This window comes from Cherax quadricarinatus, chromosome 49 (genome assembly GCF_038502225.1).
Source record: "Cherax quadricarinatus isolate ZL_2023a chromosome 49, ASM3850222v1, whole genome shotgun sequence".
Lineage (NCBI taxonomy): Eukaryota > Metazoa > Arthropoda > Malacostraca > Decapoda > Parastacidae > Cherax > Cherax quadricarinatus.
Window position 1 is genome coordinate 25546920 of NC_091340.1, and position 16521 is coordinate 25563440.

The 16521-nt window shown below is 43.1% G+C and overlaps 1 protein-coding gene across 4 annotated transcripts in view; it reads left to right on the forward strand.

The window, feature by feature from the left end:
- The window catches only part of LOC128697093 (endoplasmic reticulum aminopeptidase 1-like), a 196058-nt gene that overhangs the window by 18264 nt on the left and 161273 nt on the right, over window positions 1-16521 (forward strand). For 2 of the 4 annotated variants that reach the window (XM_070095300.1, XM_070095297.1), the window contains exon 2: window positions 5876-6007. In XM_070095300.1, coding sequence (XP_069951401.1) covers window positions 5917-6007 — 91 coding nt within the window. In that variant the 5' untranslated portion in view covers window positions 5876-5916. Of the gene's footprint in view, window positions 1-5875; window positions 6008-14130; window positions 14399-16521 lie in introns of those variants that run through there. The other 2 variants (XM_070095299.1, XM_070095298.1) reach the window with 1 other exon arrangement.

Genomic DNA, 16521 nt, shown 5'->3' on the forward strand with positions numbered 1-16521 from the left:
AATGTTAAAAGCAGGTGGGGATATAGTTTTGGAGTGGTTGGTGCAATTATTTAATAAATGTATGGAAGAAGGTAAGGTACCTAGGGATTGGCAGAGAGCATGCATAGTTCCTTTGTATAAAGGCAAAGGGGATAAAAGAGAGTGCAAAAATTATAGGGGGATAAGTCTGTTGAGTGTACCTGGTAAAGTGTATGGTAGAGTTATAATTGAAAGAATTAAGAGTAAGACGGAGAATAGGATAGCAGATGAACAAGGAGGCTTTAGGAAAGGTAGGGGGTGTGTGGACCAGGTGTTTACAGTGAAACATATAAGTGAACAGTATTTAGATAAGGCTAAAGAGGTCTTTGTGGCATTTATGGATTTGGAAAAGGCGTATGACAGGGTGGATAGGGGGGCAATGTGGCAGATGTTGCAAGTGTATGGTGTAGGAGGTAGGTTACTGAAAGCAGTGAAGAGTTTTTACGAGGATAGTGAGGCTCAAGTTAGAGTATGTAGGAAAGAGGGAAATTTTTTCCCAGTAAAAGTAGGCCTTAGACAAGGATGTGTGATGTCACCGTGGTTGTTTAATATATTTATAGATGGGGTTGTAAGAGAAGTAAATGCGAGGGTCTTGGCAAGAGGCGTGGAGTTAAAAGATAAAGAATCACACACAAAGTGGGAGTTGTCACAGCTGCTCTTTGCTGATGACACTGTGCTCTTGGGAGATTCTGAAGAGAAGTTGCAGAGATTGGTGGATGAATTTGGTAGGGTGTGCAAAAGAAGAAAATTAAAGGTGAATACAGGAAAGAGTAAGGTTATGAGGATAACAAAAAGATTAGGTGATGAAAGATTGAATATCAGATTGGAGGGAGAGAGTATGGAGGAGGTGAACGTATTCAGATATTTGGGAGTGGACGTGTCAGCAGATGGGTCTATGAAAGATGAGGTGAATCATAGAATTGATGAGGGAAAAAGAGTGAGTGGTGCACTTAGGAGTCTGTGGAGACAAAGAACTTTGTCCTTGGAGGCAAAGAGGGGAATGTATGAGAGTATAGTTTTACCAACGCTCTTATATGGGTGTGAAGCGTGGGTGATGAATGTTGCAGCGAGGAGAAGGCTGGAGGCAGTGGAGATGTCATGTCTGAGGGCAATGTGTGGTGTGAATATAATGCAGAGAATTCGTAGTTTGGAAGTTAGGAGGAGGTGCGGGATTACCAAAACTGTTGTCCAGAGGGCTGAGGAAGGGTTGTTGAGGTGGTTCGGACATGTAGAGAGAATGGAGCGAAACAGAATGACTTCAAGAGTGTATCAGTCTGTAGTGGAAGGAAGGCGGGGTAGGGGTCGGCCTAGGAAGGGTTGGAGGGAGGGGGTAAAGGAGGTTTTGTGTGCGAGGGGCTTGGACTTCCAGCAGGCATGCGTGAGCGTGTTTGATAGGAGTGAATGGAGACAAATGGTTTTTAATACTTGACGTGCTGTTGGAGTGTGAGCAAAGTAACATTTATGAAGGGATTCAGGGAAACCGGCAGGCCGGACTTGAGTCCTGGAGATGGGAAGTACAGTGCCTGCACTCTGAAGGAGGGGTGTTAATGTTGCAGTTTAAAAACTGTAGTGTAAAGCACCCTTCTGGCAAAACAGTGATGGAGTGAATGATGGTGAAAGTTTTTCTTTTTCGGGCCACCCTGCCTTGGTGGGAATCGGCCGGTGTGATAATAAAAAAAAAAAAAAAAATATATATATATATATATATATATATATATATATATATATATATATATATGGAATGATGAAGTAAAGGGTGTGATAAAAGAGAAAAAGTTAGCTTATTAGAGGTTTTTACAAAACATAAGTGTTATATGAAGAGTAGAGTATATGGAGAGTAAAAGAAAGGTGAAGAGAGTGGTGAGAGAGTGCAAAAGGAGAGCAGATGATAGAGTGGGAGAGGCACTGTCAAGAAGTTTTAATGAAAATAAGAAAAAATTTTGGAGTGAGTTAAACAAGTTAAGAAAGCCTAGGGAAAGTATGGATTTGTCAGTTAAAAACAGAGTAGGGGAGTTATTAGATGGGGAGAGGGAGGTATTAGGTAGATGGCGAGAATATTTTGAGGAACTTTTAAATGTTGAGGAAGAAAGGGAGGCGGTAATTTCATGCACTGGCCAGGGAGGTATACCATCTTTTAGGAGTGAAGAAGAACAGAATGTAAGTGTGGGGGAGGTACGTGAGACATTACGTAGAATGAATGGGGGTAAAGCAGCTGGAACTGATGGGATCATGACAGAAATGTTAAAAGCAGGGGGGATATAGTGTTTGAGTGGTTGGTACTTTTGTTTAATAAATGTATGAAAGAGGGGAAGGTACCTAGGGATTGGCAGAGAGCATGTATAGTCCCTTTATATAAAGGGAAAGGGGACAAAAGAGACTGTAAAAATTATAGAGGAATAAGTTTATTGAGTATACCAGGAAAAGTGTACGGTAGGGTTATAATTGAAAGAATTAGAGGTAAGACAGAATGTAGGATTGCGGATGAGCAAGGAGGTTTCAGAGTCGGTAGGGGATGTGTAGATCAAGTGTTTACATTGAAGCATATATGTGAACAGTATTTAGATAAAGGTAGGGAAGTTTTCATTGCATTTATGGATTTAGAAAAGGCATATAATAGAGTGGATAGAGGAGCAATGTGGCAGATGTTGCAAGTATATGGAATAGGTGGTAAGTTACTAAATGCTGTAAAGAGTTTTTATGAGGATAGTGAGGCTCAGGTTAGGGTGTGTAGAAGAGAGGGAGACTACTTCCCGGTAAAAGTAGGTTTTAGACAGGGATGTGTAATGTCACCATGGTTGTTTAATATATTTATAGATGGGGTTGTAAAAGAAGTAAATGCTAGGGTGTTCGGGAGAGGGGTGGAATTAAATTATAGGGAATCAAATTCAAAATGGGAATTAACACAGTTACTTTTTGCTGATGATACTGTGCTTATGGGAGATTCTAAAGAAAAATTGCAAAGGTTAGTAGATGAGTTTGGGAATGTGTGTAAAGGTAGAAAGTTGAAAGTGAACATAGAAAAGAGTAAGGTGATGAGGGTATCAAATGATTTAGATAAAGAAAAAATGGATATCAAATTGGGGAGGAGGAGTATGGAAGAAGTGAATGTTTTCAGATACTTGGGAGTTGACGTGTCGGCAGATGGATTTATGAAGGATGAAGTTAATCATAGAATTGATGAGGGAAAAAATGTGAGTGGTGCATTGAGGTATATGTGGAGTAAAAAAAACGTTATCTATGGAGATAAAGAAGGGAATGTATGAAAGTATAGTAGTACCAACACTCTTATATGGATGTGAAGCTTGGGTGGTAAATGCAGCAGCGAGGAGACAGTTGGAGGCAGTGGAGATGTCCTGTCTAAGGGCAATGTGTGGTGTAAATATTATGCAGAAAATTCGGAGTGTGGAAATTAGGAAAAGGTGTGGAGTTAATAAAAGTATTAGTCATAGGGCAGAAGAGGGGTTGTTGAGGTGGTTTGGTCATTTAGAGAGAATGGATCAAAGTAGAATGACATAGAAAGCATATAAATCTATAGGGGAAGGAAGGCGAGGTAGGGGTCGTCCTCAAAAGGGTTGGAGAGAGGGGGTAAAGGAGGTTTTGTGGGCAAGGGGCTTGGACTTCCAGCAAGCATGCATGAGTGTGTTAGATAGGAGTGAATGGAGACGAATGGTACTTGGGACCTGACGATCTGTTGGAGTGTGAGCAGGGTAATATTTAGTGAAGGGATTCAGGGAAACCGGTTATTTTCATATTGTCGGACTTGAGTCCTGGAAATGGGAAGTACAATGCCTGCACTTTAAAGGAGGGGTTTGGGATATTGGCAGTTTGGAGGGATATGTTGTGCATCTTTATACGTATATGCTTCTAAACTGTTGTATTCTGAGCACCTCTGCAAAAACAGTGATTATGTGTGAGTGTGGTGAAAGTGTTGAATGATGATGAAAGTATTTTCTTTTTGGGGATTTTCTTTCTTTTTTGGGTCACCCTGCCTCGGTGGGAGACGGCCGACTTGTTGAAAAATATTTATATATATGTATATATATATATATATATATATATATATATATATATATATATATATATATATATATATATATATATATATATATATATGTATATATATATATATATATATATATATATATATATATATATATATATATATATATATATATATATATATATGTCGTGCCGAATAAGCAGAACTTGCGATCTTGGCTTAAATAGCAACGCTCATCTTGCCATATAGGACAAGTGAAAACTTGTGTATGCAATAATTTCGCCAAAATCATTCTGAACCTAGCGAAAAAAATATATTTCACTGTGTTTGCTTACTATTAAATTATTGTAAACAAATCTAAAATATATTTAGTTGGGTTAGGCTAAAATAAATTGTTCTTGTTATAATAAGGTTAGGTAAGTTTTCTAAGATTCTTTTGGAGCAAAATTAAAAATTTTTTCATTAACATTAATGAAAAATATATATATTTAAACGTATAAGAGAAATTTTTAGAAAGGACTTAATTTTAAATGAGTTCTTGCTAATTGACCAGTTTTACATATTCGGCACGACATATATATATATATATATATATATATATATATATATATTTATATATGTATATATATATATATATATATATATATGTATATATATATATATATATATATATATATATATATATATATATATATATATATATATATGTATATATATATATATATGCAATAAGATCACAGTAAACAGGTGATATCAGAATATGCAAAACGACCACTGTGAAAGAATAGAGAAGTTCCAAGCGCTTTCGTGACTACTCACATTATCAAGGAACAATGAAAGTAAAGCATCAAAGGAAGGTATATAAAGGGGTAGCCCACACCTCACTATCAGATCCCACAGGCCCGGTGGCCTGGTGGCTAAAGCTCCCGCTTCACACACGGAGGGCCCGGGTTCGATTCCCGGCGGGTGGAAACATTTCGACACGTTTCCTTACACCTGTTGTCCTGTTCACCTAGCAGCAAATAGGTACCTGGGTGTTAGTCGACTGGTGTGGGTCGCATCCTGGGGGACAAGATTAAGGACCCCAATGGAAATAAGTTAGACAGTCCTCGATGACGCACTGACTTTCTTGGGTTATCCTGGGTGGCTAATCCTCCGGGGTTAAAAATCCGAACGAAATCTTATCTTATCTTATCTTAACAACGAAACACCTGACGCGAGACAGCAGGCCCGCCGGCCGAACTAGGCAGGTCCTTCATACAACCCACCAACAAACTATTCTACCCAAGAAATAAGAAATTTAAAAAACTGTTATTTGTCCAATGTATTATTAAATTCTTCCCAAATTCTATTAATTATAAATGGATCTAATTTATATAAACCAAAGGGAATATTTATATTATTGTCAAAACTGCTGTCTAGTTCGGCCGGCGGGCCTGCTGTCTCGCGTCAGGTGTTTCGTTGTTGTGGGATGTGATAGTGAGGTGTGGGCTACCCCTTTATATACCTTCCTTTGATGCTTTACTTTCATTGTTCCTTGATATTGTGAGTAGTCACGAATGCGCTTGGAACTTCTCTATTCTTTCACAGTGGTTGTTTTGCATATATATATATATATATATATATATATATATATATATATATATATATATATATATATATATATATATATATATATAATGTAATATACACTGAGATGCACATATAAATAACTTTGTGTATATATCCTGTGTCTTTCCCATGTACTCGGTCCCTCCTTATCTGTCTACCTCCTGCCATCCGTCTCCCACTCTCACTCACTCCTCCATTATTGCCACTTCATTATAACAATATTTATCACCTTCTTTCGTCACACAGGAGTAGATCCTTCACAGAAGTAGACTACAAATAAATATAAGATGCCTGAATCTACCCGCCTCTCTGACCTGACCCCAGCTGACCCCCCACTACCTAACTACAACACATTACACAACGAGGACGACTCACAAGGTGAGTATCCGCACGGTGCATTATACTCCAACATGGATCTGACATGCAAGATGTACAGTGTCGTGAATGATTCCTTACATAGGTGTCGAAATGTTTCTGACAAGTTTGCCATCCTGTTCCTCATCCTCATATCTGACACACACAGAGATGTAAGCCACAGTACCGTGTCATCCTTTGCTGACAGTCATCCATCGAGGACACTGCAAATCTCCAAATGGACATTAACTAAGTCTTTAAATGGGCCTTAGAAAACAATATGAAGTTCAATGAGAACAAATTTCAATTACTCCACCATGGAAAACTCGAGGAAATAAAAGGTGAATCAGAGTATAAAATAAATTCTAATCACACAATAGATCGAGAAACTAATGTGAAGGACCTGGGAGTGATAATGTCAGAGAATCTCACTTTTAAAGACCACAACAATGTATCTACCACATCTGATAGGAAAATAATAGGATGGATAATGAGAACCTTCATAACAAGGGACGCCAAGCCCATGATGATTCTCTTCAAATCACTCATTCTCTCTAAGCTGAAATATTGTTGTACACTAACGATCCCTTTCAAGGTAAGCGAAATCACAGACCTGGAGAATATACAGATAAATTTTACTGTTTACCTGGAGTTTACCTGGAGAGAGTTTCGGGGGTCAACGCCCCCGCGGCCCGGTCTGTGACCAGGCCTCCTGTGAATAAAAGTAAAATAAAGCACCTCAATTACTGGGAAAGGTTGAAGTCCCTTGACCTGTACTCCTTGGAAACCAGGCGAGAAAGATACATAATAATCTACACCTGGAAAACCCTAGAGGAACTAGTCCCAAATCTGCACACGGAAATCACTCCCTACGAAAGCAGGAACAACAGGTGTAAGGTGACTAACACCCTACTTACCGCTAGGTGAACAGTGACAGTTTCGTTTAATGTTTATTATGCACACCATACCCATCCTGTGGGCTGTAGTCAGCAGATTACAGAGGTACATAATTGGTCCAGGGACTGGACCCCAAAGTTTTAATAGCTGAGCAAGTTACAAAGGTAATGAACCATCTACACGTATATACATGGTTACAATCATGAACAAATTACAAAGTAATGAGCCATTCACACGTCTACACCTGGCCACAACTGTAATGGGTTATTAGTGCAAATATTAATTGGGTCACACACACGAGTACACACATGCACGCACACACAAACACACACACACACACACACACACACACACACACACACACACACACACACACACACACACACACACACACACACACACACACAATACACACACAATACACACACACAATACACACATACACACACACACAGAATACACACATACACACATACACACACACATGCAATAGGCCTAGTGTCTAATCGACATGTGCCTTGGACAAAATGGTAATTAACACACACACACACACACACACACACACACACACACACACACACACACACACACACACACACACACACACACACACACACACACATATACACATACACATACACACACACACCTCCCCCTCCCCACCTCTCCCTCCTTCCCCCTCTCCCTCTCCCACTCACCCACTTGCTTCTATCTCCTTCTCACTCCCCCTCCCCACTACTCTCCCGCATAGCCACAGTTCCTCCACTACCTCCCCCCCCACACTCTGACATACACAATACTAACCTAACATACAGAATTACATAGGTTTCCCACTCTGAGGGAATCAGGATAAAACAAAAATGGGTTGCCAGAGAGCAACAAGAAAAACCAAGGGACAGGAGGAGGAAACTGCAAAGGAAGATTGGGCAGCAGAGCTCACAAAAAGGGAACATGAATGGGAAAAGAAACTAGAAGAACTTAGCATGAGAATGGAAGAGAGGATAGACATGGAAAGCAGGAAGTGGGAGGTGCAAGTCAAAGCAGCAGAGGCCAGGATACAGAGTTTAGAAGAGGAACTGAAAAATCTGAAACAGCCTAAAGAACTAATGAACATTTTGGGATTGACAACAGAGACTGCTACCTCAGTCACAAATAAGGGGACTGTAGGGAAAGAAGGAGCAAAACTGCATGTAGAAGCTCAATCAGTGGAGACTGTAGTAAATGAAAGAGCTAAGCTATATGTGGAGGCCCTAACAGACCACAGCAGAGCCCAGGGAAAGCCGAGAAGGGAAAATGACAGGCCACTGAGCCCAAGTACATTAGCTAGTGAAACTGAAGAAAGGAAAGCTGCAATGGAGGAAATCAAATTGAATGAGGGGATACACAGGGATATGCAGTGGGAGAATGAAAGGGTGAGGTCAGTCTTTGTGTATGGGCTCCAGGAAGTTGAAGGGGAATCATATGAAGCAAGAAAACAAGGGGGAAAAAAGCAATTGAAAGCATCATGAAAGCAATAGGAGAAAATGACATGACCCAGCTGGAAAATTTTCGGAGAATAGGGGGGTTTGTCAGTAAGTAAGTAAGTAAGTAAGTAAATTTATTCAGGTATACACAATACAGTTACATAGAATTATCATACATAGCAGCATATGTGTAGAGAACCTAGGATAACCCAAAAAAGTCAGACAGAGTGACTTATTTCCATTGGGGTCAAAAAAAGAACCCGGCCAGTGAAAGTGACCTTCAAGGCAGAATCGACTCGGAACAGGATCCTGCAGGAGAAAGCACAATTAAGGGACATGCCGGCATACAGGAAGGTGTATCTCGACTGCGACAGAACAAAAGCAGAAAGGCAGAAACTGAGAGAGATGGTACAAAGGCAAAAGGAAGAAAGAGATAAGATAAGATAAGATAAGATTTCGTTCGGATTTTTAACCCCGGAGGGTTAGCCACCCAGGATAACCCAAGAAAGTCAGTGCGTCATCGAGGACTGTCTAACTTATTTCCATTGGGGTCCTTAATCTTGTCCCCCAGGATGCGACCCACACCAGTCGACTAACACCCAGGTACCTATTTGCTTCTAGGTGAACAGGACAACAGGTGTAAGGAAACGTGTCGAAATGTTTCCACCCGCCGGGAATCGAACCCGGGCCCTCCGTGTGTGAAGCGGGAGCTTTAGCCACCAGGCCACCGGGCCCTCCTACAGGAGATCCCAGACACAGGAAGATTAAATACAGCCTCCCTCACAACTTCCTATAGAAGCCTCCCAACCAGGTCAACCCCAGTGCAACCAAACACTCTAAACCAAAAACACCCATGCCACATCCAATGCCCCCACCCACTACATTACAAACTCCACCCCCACAGCAACCACCCATAGTTCCTTATCAGGTCTCCCACTTCCCCAACCCCAATATACCTCCCAGACCACAATCTTAGAAAAGAAGTTGAAGGTGTGGTATACAAATGCAGATGGAATAACAAATAAGTATGAGGAGTGGGACGAAAGAATCAAGGAGACATCCCCAGACATAATAGCACTCACAGAAACAAAACTCACCAGAATAATAACAGATTCAATCTTTCCATCCGGATATCAAATCCTCAGGAAAGACAGAGGGAGGAGAGGGGGAGGAGGAGTTGCACTTCTCATTAAAAACCAATGGGGGTTTGAGAAAATGGAAGGAATGGATGGCACGGGCGAAAGGGACTATTTAGTAGGAACAATCCAGTCTGAGGGACATAAGGTGATAATTGCAGTAATGTACAACCCACCACAGAACTGCAGGAGGCCAAGAGAAGAATACGATGAGAGCAACAGAGCAATGGTCGACACACTAGCCGAGGTGGCCAGGAGAGCACACATGGGGGGAGCAAAGTTACTAGTTATGGGTGATTTCAATCACAAGGAGATTGACTGGGAAAACCTGGAGCCCCATGGGGGTCCCGAAACATGGAGAGCCAAGATGATGGATGTGGTACCGGAAAACCTCATGCATCAACATGTTAAAGACACTACCAGAGAGAGAGGAGAGGATGAACCAGCAAGACTGGACCTTGTATTCACCTTGAGTAGTTCTGACATCGAGGATATCATGTATGAAAGGCCCCTGGGAGCTAGTGATCATGTGGTTCTGTGCTTTGACTACATAGTTGAGCTCCAAGTGGAGAGAGCAGCAGGAATAGGGTGGGAAAAACCAAACTACAAAAGGGGGAACTACTCAGGATTGAGGAACTTCTTTCAAGACATTCAGTGGGAGAGGGAACTGAAAGGAAAACCAGTACAAGAAATGATGGACTATGTGGCAACAAAATGCAAGGAGGCAGAGGAGAGGTTTGTTCCCAAGGGAAACAGAAATAATGGGAAGAACAGAACGAGTCCTTGGTTCACCCAAAGGTGTAGGGAGGCAAAAACTAGGTGTACTAGAGAATGGAAAAGGTACAGAAGACAGAGAACTCAGGAAAATAAAGAGATTAGCTGAAGAGCCAGAAACGAATATGCACAGATAAGAAGGGAGGCTCAGCGGCAATACGAAAATGACATAGAATCGAAAGTCGAGACTGACACGAAGCTGTTGTACAGCCACATCAGGAGGAAAACAACAGTCAAGGACCAGGTAATCAGACTGAGGAAGGGTGATGGGAAATTCACAAGAAACGACCGGGAGGTATGTCAGGAGCTCAACACAAGATTTAAAGAAGTATTTACAGTGGAAACCAGTAGGATTCCAGGAAATAAGAGCAGGAGGGTGTACCAGCAAGTGCTGGATGAGGTACATATAACCAAGGAGGAGGTGAAGAAGCTGCTATGCGAACTTGACACCTCAAAGGCGGTGGGACCAGACAATATCTCTCCATGGGCCCTTAAAGAGGGAGCAGAGACATTGTGTGTACCATTAACAAAGATCTTCAACACATCATTTGAAACTGGGCAACTCCCCGAGGTATGGAAGATGGCAAATGTAGTCCCAATTTTTAAAAAGGGAGACAGACATGAGGCACTAAACTACAGACCTGTATCACTAACGTGTATAGTATGCAAGGTCATGGAGAAGATCATCAGGAGGAGAGTGATGGAGCACCTGGAAAGAAACAAGTGTATAATTGACAACCAGCATGGTTTCAGGGAGGGAAAATCCTGTGTCACAAACCTATTAGAGTTTTATGACAAGGTGACAGAAGTAAGACAAGAGAGAGAGGGGTGGATCGACTGCATTTTTTTGGACTGCAAGAAGGCCTTCGACACAGTTCCTCACAAGAGGCTACTGCAAAAGCTAGAGGATCAGGCACACATAACAGGAAAGGCACTGCAATGGATAAGAGAATACCTTACAGGGAGGCAACAACGAGTCATGGTACGTGACGAGGTGTCAAAGTGGGCGCCTGTGACAAGCGGGGTTCCACAGGGGTCAGTCCTAGGACCTGTGCTGTTCTTGGTATATGTGAATGACATAACGGAAGGGATAGACTCAGAAGTGTCCTTGTTTGCGGACGATGTGAAGTTAATGAGAAGAATCAAATCGGATGAGGATCAGGCAGGACTACAAAGAGACCTGGACAGGCTACAAGCCTGGTCCAGCAACTGGCTCCTTGAGTTTAACTCTGCCAAATGCAAAGTCATGAAGATTGGGGAAGGGCAAAGAAGACCGCAGACACAATATAGTTTAGATGGCCAAAGTCTGCAAACCTCACTCAAGGAAAAAGATCTGGGGGTGAGTATAACACCGAGCATATCTCCTGAGGTGCACATCAATCAGATAACTGCTGCAGCATACGGGCGCCTGGCAAACCTATGGATAGCGTTCCGATACCTCAGTAAGGAGTCGTTCAAGACTCTGTATATCATTTACGTCAGGCCCATACTGGAGTATGCAGCACCAGTTTGGAATCCACACCTAGTCAAGCACGTCAAGAAATTAGAGAAAGTGCAAATTTTTGCAACAAGACTATTCCCAGAGCTACGGGGATTGTCCTACGAAGAAAGGTTGAGGGAAATCGGCCTGACGACACTGGAGGCCAGGAGGGTCAGAGGAGACATGATAACGACATATAAAATACTGCGCAGAACAGACGAGGTGGACAAAGACGGGATGTTCCAGAGATGGGACACAGACACGAGAGGTCACAATTGGAAGTTGAAGACTCAGATGAATCAAAGGGATGTTAGGAAGTATTTCTTCAGTCATAGAGTAGTCAAGCCGTGGAATAGCCTAGAAAGTGAAGTAGTGGAGGCGGGAACCATACATAGTTTTAAGGCGAGGTATGATAAAGCTCATGGAGCAGGGAGAGAGAGGACCTAGTAGCAATCAGTGAAGAGGCGGGGCCAGGAGCTATGAATCGACCCCTGCAACCACAAATAGGTGAGTACAAATAGGTGAGTACACATACACACACACACACACACACACTGGAACTTCAAGCGCTCCCAGTAATTGAGGTGTTTTATCTCCGTTATGCGCGCCATGAAGGTTCTCTGTACATTTTCTAGGTCAGCAATTTCACCTGCCTTGAAAGGTGCTGTTAGTGTGCAGCAATATTCCAGCCTAGATAGAACAAGCGACCTGAAGAGTGTCATCGTGGAAATTTGGGTGTCATCTGCAAAGGAAGACACGGTGCTGTGGCTGACATCCTTGTCTATGTCAGATATGAGGATGAGGAACAAGATGGGAGCGAGTACTGTGCCTTGTGGAACAGAGCTTTTCACCGTAGCTGCCTCAGACTTTACTCTGTTGACTACTACCCTTTGTGTTCTGTTAGTGAGGAAATTATAGATCCATCTACCAACTTTTCCGGTTATTCCTTTATCACGCATTTTGTGCGCTATTATAGTATGGTCATACTTGTCAAAGGCTTTCGCAAAGTCTGTGTATATTCTACTTCTGCATTTTGTCTTCTAGAATCTAGAGCATCTAGGACCTTGTCGTAGTGATCCAGAAGTTGAGACAGACAGGAGCGACCTGCTCTAAACCCATGTTGCCCTGGGTTGTGTAACTGATGGGTATCTAGATGGGTGGTGATCTTGCTTCTTAGGACCCTTTCAAAGATTTTTATGATATAGGATGTTAGTGCTATCGGTCTGTAGTTCTTTGTTATTGCTTTACTGCCCCCTTTATGGCGTGGGGCTATGTCTGTTGTTTTTAATAACTGTGGGACGACCCCCGTGTCCATGCTCCCTCTCCATTTATTTATTTATTTATTTAGTAATTTTAGCATACATACAGAGGTACAAAAAAATACAGGTAAGAGCAGCATGCCAAAACCACTTATATGCATAGCATTACGGGCTGGCTTAAAATTAACTTAAGATTAACTAAGCAATGATGAAATCAGTGATAAAACATTTTTGTAAACAGATAACTATAAAGCACAAATGAGTATTACAAAGACAGGTCATATGGTTGCATGCATTGTTGTACATTCAGTCGTATGGAGTATTCTGTTAGGTAGTGTATTTAAAAAAATAACAAAGTTAGATTGGGTTTTAGGTTTAACATTTGTGCGATATAATTGTGAGTAACATATAGGATATACAATTTATAAGGTTCAGTTATTCAGTATTTATTTGGTTTTGAGTGAGTAAGTGATCTTTGAGAAGAGACTTGAATTTATAAACAGGTAGTGTTTCTTTTATATTTACAGGTAATGAATTCCAGATTTTAGGGCCTTTTATGTGCATTGAGTTTTTGCATAGTGTGAGATGGACACGAGGAACATCAAAGAGTGATCTGTGCCTTGTGTTATGGTCATGTGTTCTGTTGAGGTTGGCAAGGAGATGTTTGAGGGGAGGGTTAATATCAGAGTTAAGTGTTCTATGTATGTAATAAGTGCAATAATAAGTATGGATGTTTTGTATGGTGAGTAGGTTGAGTGTTTTGAATATTGGTGGAGTGTGCTGCCTGTAGTGAGAATTTGTTACCATCCATAGAATGGTAAAAGCTCGTGATAGGAGCTTCTTGCAGTTCTTGATGAACATGGAGTTCCATGAGTCTGGTCCTGGGGCAGAGTGCATGGGCATGTCATTTATCGCCTGTTCGAAGTCATTTGGCGTCAGGATAACATCAGATAGTCTGCCAAATTCTGTGTGTCTCTCATAAAAAAATATATAGGCCTTCGACTAAATCTGCTTAGCGACTTGCTAAAAACCGAGTCATATTGGGACTTATATTATTATTAAAAATATCAAATTTGGCAGGAACGAGACAAGTCAAATTTGGCGGGAACCAGGAAAAAAAAAACCCAGGTAATTTGGCGGGCAGAATGTAGATGGCGGGAGCTGTGTGTTTACTCCATCGTGATGGAATAATATCGTCTGCTGGTGTTGTCTGCCGGGCCCAGCCTCCTCCTCCATCATGTCTCCCTCCCACTAGAGCCCCTCCATCAGTGTATAGAGCCGCAGAGCACCCGTCCAGCGCAGCAAGATTAGCGTGGAACTGCGTCTAGGAGGGCGCCGAGGTGTTGCCTTCTCTCGTGACACAACCATGAGTGACCATGATGTTGATGATATTGCCTTCCTCACAGGTGAGGCTCTCTGGCTCTACCACTGGCTCTACCACTGGATCCCTGGCTCTACCACTGGCTCCGTGGCTCTACCTTTGGCTCTGCCACTGGCTCTGTGGGCCTACCACGCTCTACCTCAAGCTCTACCATTGGGTCTATCTCTTGCTGTGGCTCTATCTCTGGCTCAACCACTGGATCTGTGGGCTCTACCTCTGGCTCTACCACTGGCTCTACTTCTGGCTCTGTGGCTTTACCACTGGCTCTACCTCTGGCTCTGTGTCTTTACCACTGGCTCTACCTCTGGCTCTACAACAGGCTCTGTGGCTCTACAACTGGCTCTACCTCTGGCTCTGTGGCTCTACCACTAGCTCTGGCTGTACCTCTGGCTCTGCCACTGGTTCTGTGGCTCTACCTTTGGCTCTAAAACTGGCTGTACCAATGGCTCTGTTGCTTTACCTCTGGCTCTAAAACTTGCTCTACAACTGTGTGGCTCCACCACTGGCTCTGTGGCTCTACCTCTGCTACTGGATCTGTGGCTCTACCTCTGCTACTGGATCTGTGGCTCTACCTCTGCTACTGGATCTGTGGCTCTACCTCTGCTACTGGATCTGTGGCTCTACCTCTGCTACTGGATCTGTGGCTCTACCTCTACCACTGGCTCTAACTTTGGGTCTACCTGTAGTTCTTCCTTTGGCTCTACCACTGGCACTGTGGCTCATCCACTGGCTCTACCTGTACCATTGACTCTGTGGCTTTACTACAGGCTCTGTGGCTCTACCTCTGGCCTTTTGGCTATACCTGTGACTCTAGCACTGGCTCTACCACTGGCTCTGTTGCTCAAACTCTGGCTCTACCTCTGCTCTTCCACTGGCTCTGTGGCTGTACAACTCACTGTGGTTCTACCATTGACCCTACCACAGGCTCTACCTGTGGCTTTGCTACTGGCTCTACCACTAGCTCTGTTACTGGCTCTACCAGTGGCTCTCCCTCTGGCCCTACCACTGACTCTGCCTCTGGCTCTATCACTGGCTCTGCCTCTACCACTGGGTCTGCCTCTAGCTCTACTGCTGGCTCTACCTCTGGCTCTACCACTGGCACTACCTTTGGCTCTGTGGTTCTGCCTCTGTTGCTCTACCTCTGGGTCTGTGGCTCTGTCTCTGGCTCTGCTTGTGACTGGGTTTACCTGTGACTTCCAGTGACGGGTTCTACCTGTGACTTCCAGTGACGGGTTCTACCTGTGACTTCCAGTGACTGGTTCTACTTGTGACTTCCAGTGACTGGTTCTACCTGTGACTTCCAGTGACTGGTTCTATCTGTGACTTCCAGTGACTGGTTCTACCTGTGACTTCCAGTGACTGGTTCTACCTGTGACTTCCAGTGACTGGTTCTACCTGTGACTTCTAGTGACTGGCTCTACCTGTGACTTCCAGTGACTGGTTCTACCTGTGACTTCCAGTGACTGGTTCTACCTGTGACTTCCAGTGACTGGTTCTACCTGTGACTTGTTCTACATGTGACTTCCAGTGACTGGTTCTACCTGTGACTTCCAGTGACTGGTTCTACATGTGACTTGTTCTACATGTGACTTCCAGTGACTGGTTCTACCTGTGACTTGTTCTACATGTGACTTCCAGTGACTAGTTCTGCTTGTGACTGGTTCTGCCTGTGACTTCCAGTGACTGGTTCTACCTGTGACTTCTAGTGACTGGTTCTACCTGTGGCTGGTTCTACATGTGACTGGTTCTACATGTGACTTCCAGTGGCTGGTTCTACCTGTGACTGCTTTTGCATGTGACTTCCAGTGACTGGTTCTACCTGGGACTTTCAGTGACTGGTTCGACCTGTGAATTCCAATGACTGGTTCTACCTGTGACTTCCAGTGACTGGCTCGACCTGTGACTTCCAGTGACTGGCTCGACCTGTGACTTCCAGTGACTGGTTCTACCTGTGACTTCCAGTGACTGGTTCTACCTGTGACTTCCAGTGACTGGTTCTACCTGTGACTTCCAGTGACTGGTTCTACCTGTGACTTCCAGTGACTGGTTCTACCTGTGACTTCTAGTGACTGGTGGATATACCTGTGATTTGTTCTACATGTGGTTCTACATTTGCCCTAGGCCCTCTTCTCTTTCTCATATACATAA